This window comes from Oncorhynchus keta, chromosome 19 (genome assembly GCF_023373465.1).
Source record: "Oncorhynchus keta strain PuntledgeMale-10-30-2019 chromosome 19, Oket_V2, whole genome shotgun sequence".
Classification (NCBI taxonomy): Eukaryota; Metazoa; Chordata; class Actinopteri; order Salmoniformes; family Salmonidae; genus Oncorhynchus; species Oncorhynchus keta.
In genome coordinates this window covers 50,597,924-50,616,386 of record NC_068439.1, presented here as the reverse complement: position 1 = coordinate 50,616,386, position 18,463 = coordinate 50,597,924, and the positions used below count along the sequence as shown (strand labels likewise).

Genomic DNA, 18,463 nt, shown 5'->3' with positions numbered 1-18,463 from the left:
TCCCTAAACACACATGCATCATTTGTAAATGATGTCTGAGTGTTGGAGTGTACACCTGGCAATCTGTACATTTTAAAAACAAGAAAATTATGCCATCTGCTTTGCTTAATATGAGGAATTTGAAATTATTTATACTTTTACTTTTGGTACTTAAGTATATTTTACCAATTCCATTTACTTTTGATACTTAAGTATATTTAGAACCAAATACTTTTAGACTTTTACTCAAGTAGTATTTTACTGAGTGACTTTCACTTTTACTTGAGTAAACTTCTACTCAAGTATGACAATGGGGTACTTTTTCCACCACTGTGAATGCCTGCCTGGTCTGGCCCACTCCTGCACTCTCAGTGGAGGACATGAACTGATGCAGCTCCTCTTCCCTCCATTCTTCTTCTCTCAGCCGAGATCAATTTACTCCCACCAGGAGAGATAGGTCATGATAATCCAGCCTGCCCTTCGCATCGTAAAGCAGCGACGGCGAGACTCCCCGTTTTGTTTTAGGGTAGCACAATTAGATCTGGAATAGAAGCAAACAAGATAAACAAGCGGGCACTAACTCAAAGGCCTGTCCAGAAGCTTTTTTACCATCCCTCTGCAATCAACTGCATTCGTGAAAATATCTGTTAGGCAGGCTTGCCTGTGCTTGCAGGAGAGAAAGCGTGCCATGCTGCTTCCCATCATCAGGAAAACATGCAGGTAGAACAAAGATTAAACTACCCGAATAAGATTTGCCCATACCAAGGGAAATTTTGAATTGAGTTCCTCTATGAGGAGATGAATAAAGTGAATATGTCCTCCGTCTGCATACAGTTACAGAGAAGGTTCCATATATTCAAACAAAACGCTCTGATCTATCTCCAACGCCGTTTCGATAAGAATAATGTTCACCATGGAACACAAACTCATCGAGCTAATAAGATGGTAAATTGAACTATTATTACGTGAGTCACACCGACGTCTAGTACGTTCAAAATGACCTGTGCCAGTAACTGAATATAATCGGTGTCTCTATACCGGTTCCCCTGTTACATCCTAAGGGACTAAAGAAATACTCCCTCAATGAAAAGTATTCCTCTGCCCTGAAGATCCATCTTCACTCAGAGTCAAAGTAAAACTAGAAACAACAACATGTTTATTTTCCCTTGAGTAGCAGTAACCTTTGAACAACCAGTTCAATGGCATTTGAAGAAAACTCAGGCCACTTTCAGGGGTGAGGGAAGGAATATTCAGGAAGAAAAAAAGGTGCTAAGTAGTACCGTATGGTCCTTTGGTTTGTCTCCATATAGGGAACCCTTTTTGGTGCTAGCTAGAACCCTTTGCCTTGCAAAGAACCATTTTGGAACCCTTTTTCCTAAGGGTGTAGGGCTTAGGATGCCATCTGGGATACATCCTGAGGCTGCACAGACCTACAGGTCTAAAAGCTATGTTGAGTAGGTGTGTCCCCACATTTCCATGGTGACCAGTAAAGGTGGATAAGGGTGGCTTTAAGAGGTTTTAGTGATACACTGATGGAGGTCAGACATGGATAGAGCTGAAGTGGATGGAGAGAGGAGGCCAGGAATCAGTCAAGTAAAGATTAGGACTACAATACATGTCTGAAGTCACCGCTTACACACACACACACACACACGTTTAGGTTCAATGAGTGATATCTTGGCAGACAACTATATTCTTCGGCACCAACATCCCAAAGCAGTGTTTATAGTGAAGCCAGTTATTAGAGGTTAAGCATTGATAAATCAATCATCATATCAGTGTGTATTTTCATGGCCCTTTTTACCAGTCGCAGTACTAAATACACTGGCACAGCGCGGTTTCTCTGGACCCCAAAGAAACGAATGCGTCAGCTACTCACAAAGTATAGACTACCGATCGCTGTCCATGGTTCTGGAATTGTTACTTCTTGCAGTAGCCTATAGCTTTGCTTCAATGGATACATTTACATTTACATTTAAGTCATTTAGCAGACACTCTTATCCAGAGCGACTTACAAATTGGTGCATTCACCTTATGACATCCAGTGGAACAGCCACTTTACAATAGTGCATCTAAATCTTTTAAGGGGGGGGGGGGTGAGAAGGATTACTTTATCCTATCCTAGGTATTCCTTAAAGAGGTGGGGTTTCAGGTGTTTCAGGTGTGATACATGTTTATTTTTATTTGGTGGTCATTTTATCCTACTGTTTATGTTTCACGAAGCTATAGGCTTACGGTGTCGCAATGCTGCTATTTAGAATGCTGGCTGGCGACAATAACGTATTTACTTGTTCAATAATTCAATTGGGAAATTCAAACATTGCAAACAATTATTTTTTTTTAGAATATACAGCTGTCCTGTAGGCCTACCTCTCTCGCAGTTTAGATATAACGTTTGTGCTATGTAAAACCAGTCTATTAATGGCAAATAATATAATCAATCCACTGTCAAAACAATAGCTTACTAGCTAGGCTAGCTATAGCTATATACTGTATACAGTATTTATCTGGAGGCTATTTATATTAAGCCTACACATTGGAACTCGGACTCCATGCAATCTGTCTCGTCACTTGTCGGCTTACCAGTGTTTAGAGAAGGGGCGTCACTCTCAAGAGTGCTGCTTGGTCCCTGGCAGTTGTCAGCTTGGTTTTCTGGGAGTGGAGGACGAGGAGAAGGAGGGCTGGCACTCTAACTATAGAAACTGTCACTAATTCTCAAGGGAAGAAGAGGAGGAGCAAGGCCACTGTCATTGTCGGGCCGGGCAGAGAAGGGCTCTGTCGGGACTGGAAGGCTGCTAGGGAAATAACCTCCTCGCTTCCACCTGTGAAGGTGTTTCGTCAGTCGAGGACAAGGTGGTAGCTTTGCTGATGTGGTAAGGCAGGCTGCCACCGGCTCCGCTGAGAAATAGGTGGCAGAATAGAAATTAGATGCATGAAAACTGTCTGACTCACCAGCTACCCATGTAGGTTGGACATCACAAACACTTTGCTTGCTATGTGTAGAAATTGAAAAGGAGGGTTACTGTCAAAATTGCAAATGTTTTTTTTTTAACACATGTGAGATGAGGGGCACATTTTTACAGACATGGGAGGAGAGGGTCATTGTTCTATAGGTACTGTACATAGTATGCATTGTATCCAGCTCGATTGTAATTGTTCTGTACTAGTATTTCTGTTGTGTATTCAGTGTGGTTTCAAATACACAATATATATAAAAGTATGTGGACACCCCTTCAAATGAGTGGATTCGGTTATTTCAGCCACCGGTTGCTGACAGGTGTATAAAATCGACCACACAGCCATGCAATCTCCAAAGGAAAACATTGGCAGTAGAATTGCCTTACTGAAGAGCTCTGGGAATTTCAACCTGGCATTGTCATAGGATGCCACCTTTCCAACAAGTCAGTTAGTCAAATTTCTGCCCTGCTAGTAAATGTTTTTATTGTGAAGTGGAAGCGTCTAGGAGCAACAATCGCTCAGCCGCGAAGTGGTAAGCCACAAAAGCTTACAGAATGGGACCGGCGAGAGCTGACATGCGTAGTGCGAAAAAAATCGCCTGTTCTCATTTACAACACCCACTACAAAGTTCCAATCTGCCTCTGAAAGCAATGTCAGCACAATAACTGTTCATCGGGAGCTTCGTGAAATGGGTTTTCATGACCAAGCATCTAGACAACTCTGTGCTTCCAACTTAGTGCCACAGTTTGTGGAAGGCCCTTTCCTGTTTAAGCATGACAATTTCCCCATGCACAAAGAGAGGTTCATACAGAAATGGTTTGTTGAGGTCAGTATGGATGAACTTGACTGGCCTGCACAGAGCCCTGACCTCAACCCCATCGATCACCTTTGGGATGAATTAGAATGCTGGCGGCGAGGCAGGTCTAATCGCCCACAATCATTAGAGAAGCGAAAAATTCTTCCTTAGTGGATGATTTTCTCAAAATCTAAAGGCACAATCTAGATTGGAGTCAATGTCTTAAAAGTACAGTAGTTGAACATGTTATTATTCCAACCGTGTGAAAGTGAGAAAGTGACACGTTTTCATTTTCGCCAAAAACAACTTTGATTTGACGGCCTGCACATGCAGCAGTTCAGTGCGAGGCGACCGTTGGACCCGATGATGCGTTTCTGCGCATGATCTTAGCTCGGCAATGTCACCATTACATCACCTACAAGTGTGAACGAAGATTTCTAATGGAGAAGCAGTTCCTGCCTATCCTTATACTGTACTTTCTTAGATGTTACTGTGGTACAGACACTTTCCCTCCCCATCTCTCTCTCCCTCTCCCTCTCCTTTCTTCCTTCTCTCTCTCTCTTGGCCTGTCTCCCGCCACGTGAGAGCAACCCAAACCCTCTGAGATGTTTTTTCTCGCCTGCGTTTCCAGACCCCAGCGTGAGCGAGGAAGAGAGCGAGCAGCAGCATGCCTTGGTGGCGTGCCATCTGCAAAGCCGTCGTGTTTAGTAACTCGATCAAGGGGCCGAGGTACAGTCCTCTGAAGCAAAGAGCATTAGAGGCGTGAAGGAAGGCGTCAAGCGGGGCCCAGTCGACAGCTTTGATATGTAAAAACCTGCATCTGTTTGCTGCTCGGCTAGCTGGTCGAGCCAGAAGGGGAGGTAGGGAAGGATTGAGAGGCCTCGTCTCGATGCAACATCCAGGAAATATGTGTTGGCTCTAATAGAAACGCAAAGCAAAGGCAGAAATCATATCTCCAGCTGTGAAACTCTAATGTTCTTATTAAAACTAACTCGGTGAATCCCTGAGTGTATAAGGAGAGAAGAGAGGGATAGAGAGAGAGAAAAAAAGAGAGGGATAAAAAGGTATCCGGTTGGACGGTGGTGGCTGTCTGTCAGGATTAGAACAATTGAGTCCTCTCTCTCTCTCTGTCTCTCTCATTTTCTCTCTCTCTCTCCCTCTCTCTCCTCTCAGCCCCTGAGCAGTGTAAACGCAGCTGCATGTCCCCATGCTGCTGTCTCTCACATCCTCTCCTCCCCACCACGTTACCCCGGTGCTATTGTGTGATTCTCGCCCCGAGCGGAGCAGCAGCTCTAACTGACATACATCAAAAGAATGGGATAAAGAGACTGTTTGTCGGAGAAAAATGCACGGAATTATACGATTGTTTTTAATTAATTTTCTTTTCTGCATCAATAAAGGCGAGTACGACAGCTCCCGGGGGCGACACTCTAATATGAATCACTATCACCCCCTAAACTAACGGCACACTTACTAACGCCAAATTAATCTCCACACATTACATTACATAACGAGGCCTAACTACAACACTACATTTGGGGCCTGAAATTTGAATATTACCATTTTTGTAGAACAATATTAAATTGATCAGCCGCGTTGAACGAATGGCGTTGAGGCAGCAGCAAAGGTCAGTGACCTGTGTTGGTTGTAAACATGAAGCTGGGATAGAGTAATCTCTTAAGATTTTTATAACTAAGCCAACATAGACCAGAGTGTTGTTTCCAATGGGAGCAAATGAATCGTAGTGGAGGTGGGCCGAGCCAAGCGTGAGCTAGTGAGATCCTATTGGCGATTTCTAGTATGTATTTGCATATTCCATTAGGGAAGGACTGTTCCTTGAAGTGTGCGTGTGCAATAACTCATTTCACCCTTGCATTCCTTCTAAACAACGCAATTTTAAAAAACGTTGTCAAAAGGTATAGTCTACAAAACACAGTCCGCTCTGTTTGTTACAGGTTCTAGTTTTGGAAACCGAAAACTGAATGGAGATCATATGTTTCATCGATGACAAAATTAGCAGAATGTTATCCAAAACCCATCTCTCCCACTGCCAGCCACAGGCTTCCTCTTATTACCATATCTGGTAGTGAGTGGAAACACCAACCGGATGCATTAGATTTATACATCCGAGTTGATGACGGAGGTAAATCCATTAGTGATTCTATGAAACTACCACATTGATTAGCATACATTTGATATTATTTAGGTAATAGATTATCCCTCTTTATAGTCCGTGTGTAACGATTGTCGTTGGGAGAAGGAGAAGAGGACCAAAGTATAGCGTGGTACGTATTCATAATACTTTTAATAAAGATGAATACTCTAACAAAAACATAAAACCGACAAAACGAACAGTTCTGCAAGGTGCAACAAAAAAACACTAAACAGAAAATAACTACCCACACCCATAGTGAGAAAACAGGCAGCCTAAGTATGGTTCTCAATCAGAGACAACGATTGCCAGCTGCCTCTGATTGGGAACCATACCAGGCCAAACACATAGAAATAGAAAACATACAACACAAAACATAGAATGCCCACCCCAACTCACGCCCTGACCAAACTAAAAGAGAGACATAAAAAAGGAACTATGGTCAGGATGTGACACAGTGGTGTAAAGTACTTAAGTAAAAATACTTTGAAGTACTACTTAAGTAGTTTTCTGGGGTATCTGTACTTTACTTTACCATTTATATTTTTGATAACTTGTACTTTTACTTCACTACATTCCTAAAGAAAATCATGTGCTTTTTACGCCATACATTTTCCCCTGACACCCAAACACCCTCGTTACATTTTCAATGCTTAGCAGGACAGGAAAATGGTCCAATTCACGCACTTCTCAAGAGAACATCCCTGGTCATCCCTACTGAGTTAGATCTGGCGGACTCACTAAATACACATGCTTCGCTTGTAAATTATGTCTGAGTGTTGGAGTTTGCCCCTGGCTATCTGTAAATAAAAAATAAATAAAAATGGTGCTTAATATAAGGAATTTGAAACGGTTTCTACTTTTACACTTGACACTTAAGTACATTTTAGCAATTACGTTTACTTTTGATACGTAAGTATATTTAAAACCGAATACTTTTGGACTTTTATTCAAGTAGTATTTTACAGGCTGACTTTCACTTTTACTTGAGTAACTTTCCATTAAGATATCTTTACTTTTACTCAAGTACGACAATTGGGTACTTTCCCCAGCACTGCTAAAAGTTGAATAACAATATGGTAATGCAGACCCTGCTGTTGGAAGTTCATTATTTCATTTATCTCTGGCCTTAGTGGAAGCAGCTAAGGGGGGTGCGTTCAAGCGACGCAGCATTGTCGTCTGCATTATTCAACAGCATGAAGACTCTTTATAAACAGTTCAATCGCATTCATCATTAAATATGCCATCAGTTTGACTAGCTAATGACTGTTAGGTCCTGTATCAGAATGCAATATCAAAACACGATGGATTTCCAAAGGTGACACGCATAAGAACGCTTGAGTTCTCTTTAGGTAAAAGGTCTATATTTTCAGGTGTTGCGTGTTTCCCTGGAGGCTAGTCAATGCAGTGAGGAAACACGTGACACGTATGGTTTGTATTGGCTCATTGGCTTCGAACGGTGAGGAATAGACGTAAATCTGTGTTGTACCCATGTGGTGGTGGTGGGGGGGGGAGATCCAACTAGCACACCAGTTATACTGAGCAATGAGGGAGAGGCAACACCCATAGGATGGGGGGTGGGGAGAGAGGGAGGGAGAGCAAGATTGAGAGAGACAAGAATAGGCTGTTGGCTGTGCCACATGGGGAGAACTGGTGAACCTTGAACCCTAACACACAAAGGGAATGCAGTCTGCCTAACAACATACCACATGGTTAAACACACACACACACACATCCAGCAGTGAGTGTGTCTGTGTGCCCGCTGGTTCGTGTCTACTTTGTGTCACTCCCTGATGGAAGCATCAGAAGTCTGAGTCGAGGGAAATTAAATCTGAATGCCAAGCTTTTACCTGAACCAGTGACATACAGTGTCCCTTACAACATGGATGCAAACACACACATATCACACTCATACACACATACAAACACATACATCCATGTGTCCACTGGGTTTATGTACACTGCTCTACGTATTTATTTGCACATTTCTAAACTCAAAAACAGACATGTATAAAAAATACCCTCAAGTACTGTACATTCTGTACTGTCGCCTCACATGACACATTTAATCTCAAATCCAAAATGCTGGAGTATAGAAAAATGTGCATCCCTGTCCAAATAAATATGTAGGTGAGTGTATATTTATGATGTAGAGTGCATTCGGAAAGTATTCAGGCCCTTTGTCCTTCTGGAAGGTTCTCAAATCTCCGCAGAAGAACTCTGGAGCTCTGTCAGAGTGACCATCGGTTTCTTGGTCACCTCCTTGAACAAAGCCCTTCTCTCCCGATTGCTCAGTTTGGCCGGGTGGACAGCTCTAAGAAGATTCTTGGTGGTTCCAAACTGCTTCCATTTAAGAAGGATGGAGGCCATTGTGTTCCTGGGGACATTCATTGCTGCAGACATTCTTTTGGTGCCCTTCCCCAGATCTGTGCCTCGACACAATCCTGTCTCGGAGCTCTACGGAAAAATGCTTTGACCTCTTGGCTTGGTTTTGGTCTGACATGCACTGTCAACTGTGGGACCTTATAGACAGTTGTGTGTCTTTCCAAATAATGTCCAATCAAATTAATTTCACCACAGGTGGACTCCAAGTTGTAGAAATACCTCAAGGTTTAATCAATGAAAACAGGATGCACCTGAACTCAATTTCTAGTCTCATAGCAAAGGGTCTGAATACTTATGTAACTCGGATATTTGGGGGTTTTTTTGCAAACATTTCTAATGACCTGTTTTCGCTTTGTCATTTATGGGGTATTGTGTGTAGATTGATGAGGATTTGTATTTATTTAATACATTTTAGAATAAGGCTGTAACATGGGGCGGCAGGGTAGCCTAGTGGTTAGAGTGTTGGACTAGTAACCGAAAGGTTGCAAGTTCAAATCCCCGAGCTGACAAGGTACAAATCTGTCATTCTGCCCCTGAACAGGCAGTTAACCCACTAGGCCGTCATTGAAAATAAGAATTTGTTCTTAACTGACTTGCCTGTTCAGGGGCAGAATGACAGATTTGTACCTTGTCAGCTTGGGGTAAAGGTAAAATAAAATAAGAAAATATCAAAATGTGGAAAAAGGGAATATATATATATATATACAAAAGTATGTTTACACCCCTTCAAGTTAGTGGATTTGGCTATTTCAACCACACCCATTGCTGACCGGTGTATAAAATTGAGCACACAGCCATGCAAGTTCCATAGACAAACATTGGCAGTAGAATGGCCTTACTGAAGAGCTCAATGATTTTCAATGTGGCAACATCATAGGATGCCAACTTTCCAACAAGTCAGTTCATCAAATTTCTGCCCTACTAGAGCTGCCCCAGTCAATTCTAATTGCTGTTATTGTGAATTGGAAACATCTAGGAGCAACAATGGCTCAGAAGCGAAGTGGTAGGCCACACAAGCTCACAGAATGGGACAGCAGAGTGCTGAAGCGTGTAGCACGTAAATATAGTTTGTCCCCGGTTGAAACCCTCAGGATGGAGTTCCAATCTGCCTCTGGAAGCAACGTCAGTACAAAAACTTTTCGTCGGGAGCTTCATGAAATGGGTTTCCATGGCCGAGCTGCCGCACACAAGCCTAAGCTCACCCTGCGCAATGCCAAGTATCGGCTGTAGTGGTGTAAAGCTCACTGCCGTTGGACTCTGGAGCAGTTGAAATGCGTTCTCTGGAGTGATGAATCACGCTTCACCATCTGGCAGTCCAACTGACAAATCTGCCCGAACGCATAGTGCTAACTGTAATGTTTGGTGGAGGAGGAATAATGGTCTGGGGCTGTTTTTCATGGTTCTGGCCCCTTAGTTCCAGTGAAGGGAAATCTTAACGCTACAGCATATAGAATGACATTCTAGACTATTTTGTGCTTCCAACTTTGTGGCAACAGTTTGGGGAAGGCCCTTTCCTGTTTCAGCATGACAATGCCCCTGTTCACAAAGCGAGATCCATGCCGAAATGGTTTGTCGAGATCGGTATGGAAGAACACTCATTACAGTCACACACACTACGCACTGACTGATGATGGATTACTACTGAGCTCCATGGTTAGTCCTCCAACCTGCGACACACACGCACGCATGCCAAATGACTAAAGTTTAAATGTACACACACACACTCCAAACACACACCCACACACACTCTCCCCAAAACAGGGACATTGCAGCAAGCTAGTCGCCCTCACTACCTTACCATCAACCCTTACTGTTACACGAAGCAGTCTGCGTTTCCACTGGAGAAATGCTGGAGGGATAAGGCCGTAAAGCCTATGTGTAGTTAAAAGACGTTACCTTAAGTTATTTTTTCTTCAACTTGCCAAGGCTTCAGTATTTACTTGTCTTTCTGTGTGAAATTGAACTGCACTTACTGTAATTTGGTCGAGTACCACTCCGCGAGGCTGAGGAGCACAGTGCCTGATTCGCAGTCGTTCCACACAAGCCTACAATTGTAATGTTATAAGTGGAGTTTCGGTTCAGACTCCAACCTTTCAGACGGTGCTAGTTGTTTCGCTTGGTAAAAGCACAGGCCTGCTTCATTGAAGGAAGGAGTGGTTTGCTGTTTCCTGTTTTCATTGAGCCACACACACACACACACACACACACACACACACACCCTTAACCTTAAGCCTAACCTTAACCCCAAAACCTAACCCTAGCTCCTAACCCTAACTCCGAAACCTAACCCTAGCTCCTAACCCTAACTCCTAAACCTAACCCTAACTCTTAACCCTAACTCCTAAACCTAATTCTAACGCTAACACTAATTCTAACCTTAACCCTAAGCCTCCTAGAAATGGCATTTGACCTTGTAGGGACTAACAAAATGTCCCCAGTTGGTCATATTTTTGTTTGTTTACTATTATTGTGGGGACTTATGGTCCCCATAAGTATAGTTAAAACACACACACACACACACACATAGTAACACCAGACTACATATGCTGCTCTATTCTTTTAACAACCACAATAAAATGTGTTCCCTCTTTTTCGTTCTTATAATCCTTTCTGAGGTTATTATATTTACATTCGTACCTTGCAGGCAGCTCGTCCTTATCCTGGTTCTTTGTTTAATTTATCATATAAATCATTCATTATAACCTTGGTTCTGAGAGGCTAATGACCAGGGCTTGGGGGCACGCAAACCAAATGTCCTTTTGGATTACCATCTTCAGCCCTCATGTTGCTGTTTCAGCTCTCCCTTCCTCTACCTCTGACCCAGAGCAACACACAACAGCAACACCACAGTAACAACACAGAAACACCAGCACAGATGCTCTACTCTACACTGTGGCATATGCTAATTCTGGGCAATTAAGCCTCTTGTGTGTGATTCTCTTTTTCTCTCCTCTCTCTGTGTGTTGTTTTAAAACCCCACTGTGACTTCTGTCAAACATCTGTATAGAGAGCGTGAAGATTGTCAAGTCAGAGCATCATTAGGAGAGAATATATTTAGTCTAAACCACACAAACGCTTGCTTACAACACCTCCCACACAAATGAACATACTTAACGCGTGCACACACACACACACACACACACACACACACACACACACACACACACACACACACACACACACACACACACACACACACACACACACACACACACACACACACACACACACTGATTCTCTTTCACACACACACACACACACACACACACACTCTGATTCTCTTTCTCACACACACACACTCTGATTCTCTTTCTCACACACACACACACACTCTGATTCTCTTACACACACACACACACACACACACACACACACACACACACACACACACACACACACACACACACACACACACACACACACACACACACACACACACACACACACACAGCTCTCCTGATTAGATTGTAATACCTACCAACCAGGGCCGTGGGCAGAGTCAGGCTCTTACCTGGAATGGATGTGTCTGGGTGAATTATTAACATGAAGAGGTCTGGTCTGGTGGAAGAGGAGACGCAGCCTGTCTCATTCTCAAATAGCTTATTCATTCATTCATAAACTTCTCCCCATTTTGGAGATTCTTCAGATGCAGTTTGTCATCTCAGTCACCAGATTCAGATCACGCGTGACATATTCTGTTTTAGACATTTGTTTACTTTTTGTTTCCGCTTAATTGAATACTTTGTATTAATTTAATGAGTTGTTGTTATTCTTGGTTTCTCATCCATCAATGAAGAGTATTGACATTACGAAATGCTAATTATTGTCAGCTGGTTTCCTAAGTGTTTTTTGATACTCTTTAATTGAGTCAACTAAATCTCATTTTTTAACATAAATTGTGCTTTTAGCTGAAGTAACATCCAGTCCACTCTGTTACCTCAGTTTCCTCTTCCCCTTTCTCACTCTCTCTCTCAATGTTTTTCTTTTCTCTCTCTTTTGCTGTGCCTCTCTCTTTTTCTCTGTAAGTTTTTCTCTCTATATACAGTGGAGAGAACAAGTATTTGATACACTGCCAATTTTTCAGGTTGTCCTACTTACAAAGCATCTAGAGGTCTGTCATTTTTTATCATAGGTACACTTCAACTGTGAGAGACGGAATCTAAAACAAAAATCCAGAAAATCACATTGTATGATTTTTAAGTAATTCATTTGCATTTTATTGCACAACATAAGTATTTGATCACCTACCAACCAGTAAGAATTCCAGCTCTCACAGACCTGTCAGTTTTTCTTTAAGAAGCCCTCCTGTTCTCCACTCATTACCTGTATTAACTGCACCTGTTTGAACTCGTTACCTGTATAAAAGACACCTGTCCACACACTCAATCAAACAGACTCCAACCTCTCCACAATGGCCAAGACCATGCAAGAGCTCACGTCGTGGGGCATCAATAATCATGAGGAAGGTGAGGGATCAGCCCAGAGCTACATGGCAGGACCTGGTCAATGACCTGAAGAGGACGACTGCACCGCATTGAGGGCAGGATGGATGGGGCCATGTATCGCGAGATCTTGGCCAACAACCTCCTTCCTTCAGTAAGAGCATTGAAGATGTCGTGGCTGGGTCTTCCAGCATGACAACGACACGAAACACACAGCCAGGGCAACTAAGGAGTGGCTCCGTAAGAAGCATCTCAAGGTCCTGGAGTGGCCTAGCCAGTCTCCAGACCTGAACCCAATAGAAAATCTTTAGAGGGAGCTGAAAGTCAGTATTGCCCAGCGACAGCCCCGAAACATTAAGGATCTGGAGAAGGTCTGTATGGAGGAGTGGGCCAAAATCCCTGCTGCAGTGTGTGCAAACCTGGTCTAGAACTACAGGAAACATATGTATATCTGTATCTAATTGCAAACAGGTTTCTGTACCAAATATTAAGTTCTGCTTTTCTGATGTATCAAATACTTATGTCATGCAATAAAATGCTAATTAATTACTTAAAAATCATACAATGTGATTTTCTGGATTTTTGTTTTAGATTCCGTCTCTCACAGTTGAAGTGTACCTATGATAAAAATTACAGACCTCTACATGCTTTGTAAGTAGGAAACCTGCAAAATCGGCAGTGTATCAAATACTTGTTCTCCCCACTGTATCTCTCTCTCACACACTTTATCCCTCACATACCTTCCATCTTTGGGTCTCGAAGTGTACTTTGAGGACGAGAGTACAGAGCTCCCTTGTGGAAAACTAGCTTTCCTCGAAGCGATCTTGAGTGGTTTGTGTCATTCCCATACCCTCCCACAGTGAGCTGAGTAAATGACACAGATATACCTCCCCCCTCTCTCGCTGTCTGGCTCTCCTAGGTCCCTGGTCTAACTCTGAGAGTTTTTCTCCCTTCCTTCCCAAGTGTCTCCTCTTCCGATCCATCTCTCTGTGTCCCTCCCAAACCTTAACCCTCCCAAACCCTTCTAAGTCTGAGTCTCGAAAAGGTAGAATGAGAGATGGTACTGCACCTTCTAGCCCTGCACTGTTGCAAAAAATCCTGCTGTTTTTGCTAACTTATTGGCAGTCAGTTAGTTACCTGTTGAAAAAGGTACAGTATGTTACTGTAAATTCCAAAGAAATGTTGGTTTAACTGTACATTACTATACACTTTGCAGTAATGTACTGCTAAACCAAAGTTTCTTTAAAATGTAAAGTAAAGTAACATACTGTTTCTTTTTTTTTTTTACAGTAACTTACAGTAACTTACAGTAACGTACAATTTACAGGATCATTTTTTTACAGTGCAGTCTTTCTTCTTCCCCATCCATGACCCTCCCACTGTGAAATAAAACATAAAATAAGACTACTTCTCTCAATCTCTCATCATTAAAGCCCTTTTCTTTTTCTTTCAGAGACCCTCTGTGATTCACCCTGGTTCACCCTAACCCTATGCTATAGTCTAACTGCTTCCTTTCTCTGCCCCAGACCCTCCGTCGGTGGAGCCTGTGTTGTTAGAGATGCGTCAGGGCCTGGGCCGGCCAGTGGCAATGAACTGCCGGGTCCTGCGTGCCCACCCTTCCCGCGTGTTGCGCTATGAGTGGCGGCTGGGGAACCGCCTGCTCCACGCTGGACATTTCGACCAGAGCGACGAGACAGAGTACACAGTCAAAAGCCTCAACCGCGAGGGCTGGGGGGAGTACACCTGTGATGTCAACAACGAGGCCGGCGCTGGGCGCTGCACCTTCCTGGTCACAGGTAAGGAATACATTATGTTTTTAAATGCATTTGAATAAAGTTTAATTTGATGCTTCCGGTTCTCAGTTGCTGACATCACTCAATGTGGTTTGTAGCCCGGCATTCTGACTTTCCTTGTCCAGTGTCAGCATGCTAGTTACACTGAACAGGATTTAACTTGGCTATTTCACTACGTCTCAAAGCACTTCACATTTTATGAGGTATAACTTACATCTTTCCTTCACATTGAGTTAATGAAACCCACCCACCTGGGTAGCCGAGCAGCCATGCTGTGCCCCATCTCTGTAACAGAGTTCTGAAGCAGGATGAGGTTTCCCTATCCTCCATCATGGCAATTAAACTTCCCAGCGATGTATCCTTAATGGCTGAATGATGTCTGGAGCAAATTGAAACTTGCCTGTCAGACGGGTAGGTAGATACAGTACGTGTCCCATAAGGCAATTGATTGAAAAGGAGTAGGCGAGACGGCCGACAGCCTAATACAGATTGCCCATTTGAATGTGAAGAGATGTCTTGTATAAGATCCATGTCAGTCTTAACACGTACTTTTACACATCCCCTAGAATGCATCCCAAATGTCACCCTATTCCCTATAGAGTGCACTACTTCTACGGGTCCTGGTCAAAAGTAGTATACCATGTAATGAATAGGTTCCCATTTGGGATGTGGCTTTCTAGATGACTAATGACAGCTCGCACTATGCAGGAAGGACCCGATGCTTCATACAGGAAACAGATTTGTTAGGTAATTCATTGTTATTCCCCTCCGGCTATGTATTTTTAGATTGCCATGCTGCAGTGTTTGTGGTGGAGCGCATGAAAATAGCAGGAGGAGCAGTCAGTGGCCGTGTCATCGCTCACACAGAGGGTTTGTGTTTTATGACAGGGCCAGATTAGTTTGGAGCGGCAGAGAGAGAGAGAAAGAGAGAGAGAGACAGACGGAGAAACACAGGTTGAGGAAAGAAGAACGAGTGAAATAGACAGTGCCAGGGGACAGTGGCATAAGTGGCAGAGGATCAAAGTGACAAATACGATTCCGTCCTGAACCGCTCTGTTCCTGATGGGAGGTCTGGGAGGCAGAAACCTTTGCCATGATCCTGCGGCTCACTCGTTCTCTCTCTTGCTCGCTTGCTCTTTCTCTCTGTGTCTCTCTGTGTCTCTCTGTCCCTCCCTCCGTCTGGTAGAAATGGACAGTGTCTGGTCTGTGTGTCATATATCAGTCCAGCCCCTGAGGAGAAAGTAGAGTGGAGGAGGAGAGAAGATCATCCCCTCCGGCCGTTTGCTTTTCTCAGCGGGTCTCATGTGCCATCGGTCACCTGCCACCTTCCTTCCCTCGCTCTCTACTTCCACCCCTCCTGTCCTACTTTCCTCCCTCCATCATCTCTACAGCAATCCCTCCATCCCAGTTCACACAGATTCCTACCATTCATCCCTCCCTCTAGCCCTCCATCCATCCATCCTCGACCAAATTCTCCCACCATCCATCTCTCCCTTGAGCCATTTATCCCTTGAGCCATCTATCCCTCCCCATGTCACTCCCTCCACCTCTCCCTTCTCCAGCCATCCCTATAGCCCCCCTTCCATCTCTCTATCCTCCCTCTCCCTTCATTCCTCCATCCCTCTCTCACTCCATCCCTCCAGCCCTCCCTCCATCCCCAGTGCTCCAGATTCCTACCATCTGGATGTGTCTGCTGCCAAAGGTACGGCAGCTCAGTTAGTTAGCGGCCCCCGGGGACCTGGAGGGAGGCCAGTGGTGAAAATCCACATTGGGCTCCAATGTACCCTATCCTTCCCTTTACTCCCTCACTTAACCACCCCCTCCTCCTCCCATCCTAAAACATGAGTTCTTCCAATGCACCCAGCCTCACCTAATCCCCCCTACCACCATCACCATCTGAAAAGATGAGGCTATTCCGATCCCTGAGTGTGTCTGCAACGGTGGCCAGACATAATGGCACTTTTTTTCCTTATTAACAGCATATCGTTCTGACTGTATATCAACTGGGGTTTAGAGATTAGAGAGTGAGTTAAGTAGTTGACCTGCTTATGAATGGACAGATACAAAAGCTTGAATGCCAAGACAGGTCAGTAGTGGAGAAAGTAATCACATGGGAACTTAATCCATAGATTGACCAATTTGTCTCAAATGACGTTTGTTTTGGTTCTGTGTGTTTGTGGCCCTAAGATCAGTCCAAATTCCCTGGCATAGATTCACTCTTCACTCAATATTTAAGATGGCTGAGGAAAAGGTGCTCGGAGTTTGTGTAGCAGTTTGTTGAGGAAGGGATAATGGGCATATCATATTGGGAAACAACAACAACTTCAATGCACGTTAATCATTCACTGTGGAGGTAAGCTCTGATATGTGTAATATTTGTGTTGTGGGGAAATGACCAGGCAGGAGACGGGAGTACAGTTTTCGTTTAGTCAAAACCCCTCGTGCTCTACAGTTCCCGGCACCCCAGTGCGCATGTGCATTTCCTATTAGGTGTAGTAACGTAACACTGCCATAATGCATTACTGCTTAGTAACAGCACAGTAACTAATATAAACCGATGTAGATCCCAGATACTACAATATGGTAGAAGACTGAGGCAATGCTGTGCAGAAAGAGGGTGAGAGAGAAAAAATATATATATGTGGGAGGGCAGAGAGAAGATCAGGTCTGTGTACAGTAAAAATGTATCAATCAAAGCCATTGGCCGAAAGCCAGGGTGGGTTGATTAAACCAAGGGTCTCAGTCATTACGCCAGGGGGCACACACAGGCATGCCCACACACACACTCCAAAGCCTGGCAGCAGGCCATGCTCAGGGGCAAACACACACACACTTTATCACACTGATGGTCAGGAGCCAGGCCAGGGGGCGTTTGTGTGTGTATGTGCATGCCAGGCTGGGGGTGGGGGTTACATCTGGTGGCTGTGGCTTTACAGAGATGAGATGGCCCTTCAATCCTGCCAGAGCAGAGTGGCAGAGTGTTAGCCAGCATCTTTAGAGGGTTTAATCTGCACTCCTGAGCCCTGGCAAGACCCTCCATCTCAGCTTGCCATACACCACTCAGATCCCCTGGACGGAACTATTTCTCTGCTGCTCTTCAAATGTGGTCCTTGGGAACCACATGGTGTGCAGGTTTTCATTTTAGCCCAACAGTATCATACCAGCGTTTTCAAAGGGTTTAATCTCCTCCGCTGAGCCTTGGCAGGATAGGATAGTGTTCTTCAATCATGGTCTTAGAGCCCTACGGTCCTGGTGAGAGCGTGACGTTTTTTGTTACAGCCCGACACTAACACATCTGTTTCAGTAATTAATCAAGTTTAGTGATTAGTTGAATCAGGTGTGCTGTAACCAATGCCTGGACTCCCAGTGCGTCCTCAGGACAAGGAATTAATTTATTTTATTTTATTTATTTATCTGTTATTTTACCAGGTAAGTTTACTGAGAACACATTCTCATTTGCAGCAACGACCTGGGAATAGTTACAGGGGAGAGGAGGGGGATGAATGAGCCAATTGTAAATTGGGGATTATTAGGTGATCTTGATGGTTTGAGGGCCAGATTGGGAATTTAGCCAGGACACCGGGGTTAACACCCCTACATTAACACCCCTATGAAGAATACTTTATAAGGTGAATATAGAGTCGAATGTTTCCATAAGGTACGTGATGATAATATTTACGAGAGAAGAGAATACCTGGAGGTTTCCACCGCAGTCAAATTGTTTCTCCATTACATACAAATAAAATGAGGGTTCCTTAAGGGTTCTTTGGGAAGGGTGATGGTTCTATGTGGAACCATACTGACCCAAAGAACCCTTTGAGCCTTTCAATTTTTTCAGTTCAAAAAAGGGTTCTTTCCTCTTTTAGTGATAATTAAAATGTAGGTGCGGCGGCTCATTTGAATATTTGGGGGGCGGGGTTTGCTCACAGCTTTTTTTTTTGTGCAACCCTGAGTGAGA

At 43.8% G+C, this 18,463-nt stretch overlaps 1 protein-coding gene across 1 annotated transcript in view; it reads left to right on the top strand.

Annotated features, from left to right (window-relative positions):
- The window catches only part of LOC118398434 (MAM domain-containing glycosylphosphatidylinositol anchor protein 2-like), a 352,144-nt gene that overhangs the window by 243,900 nt on the left and 89,781 nt on the right, over positions 1–18,463 (top strand). The window contains exon 10 of the mRNA XM_052470749.1: positions 14,239–14,508. Coding sequence (XP_052326709.1) covers positions 14,239–14,508 — 270 coding nt within the window. The remainder of the gene's footprint in view (positions 1–14,238; positions 14,509–18,463) is intronic.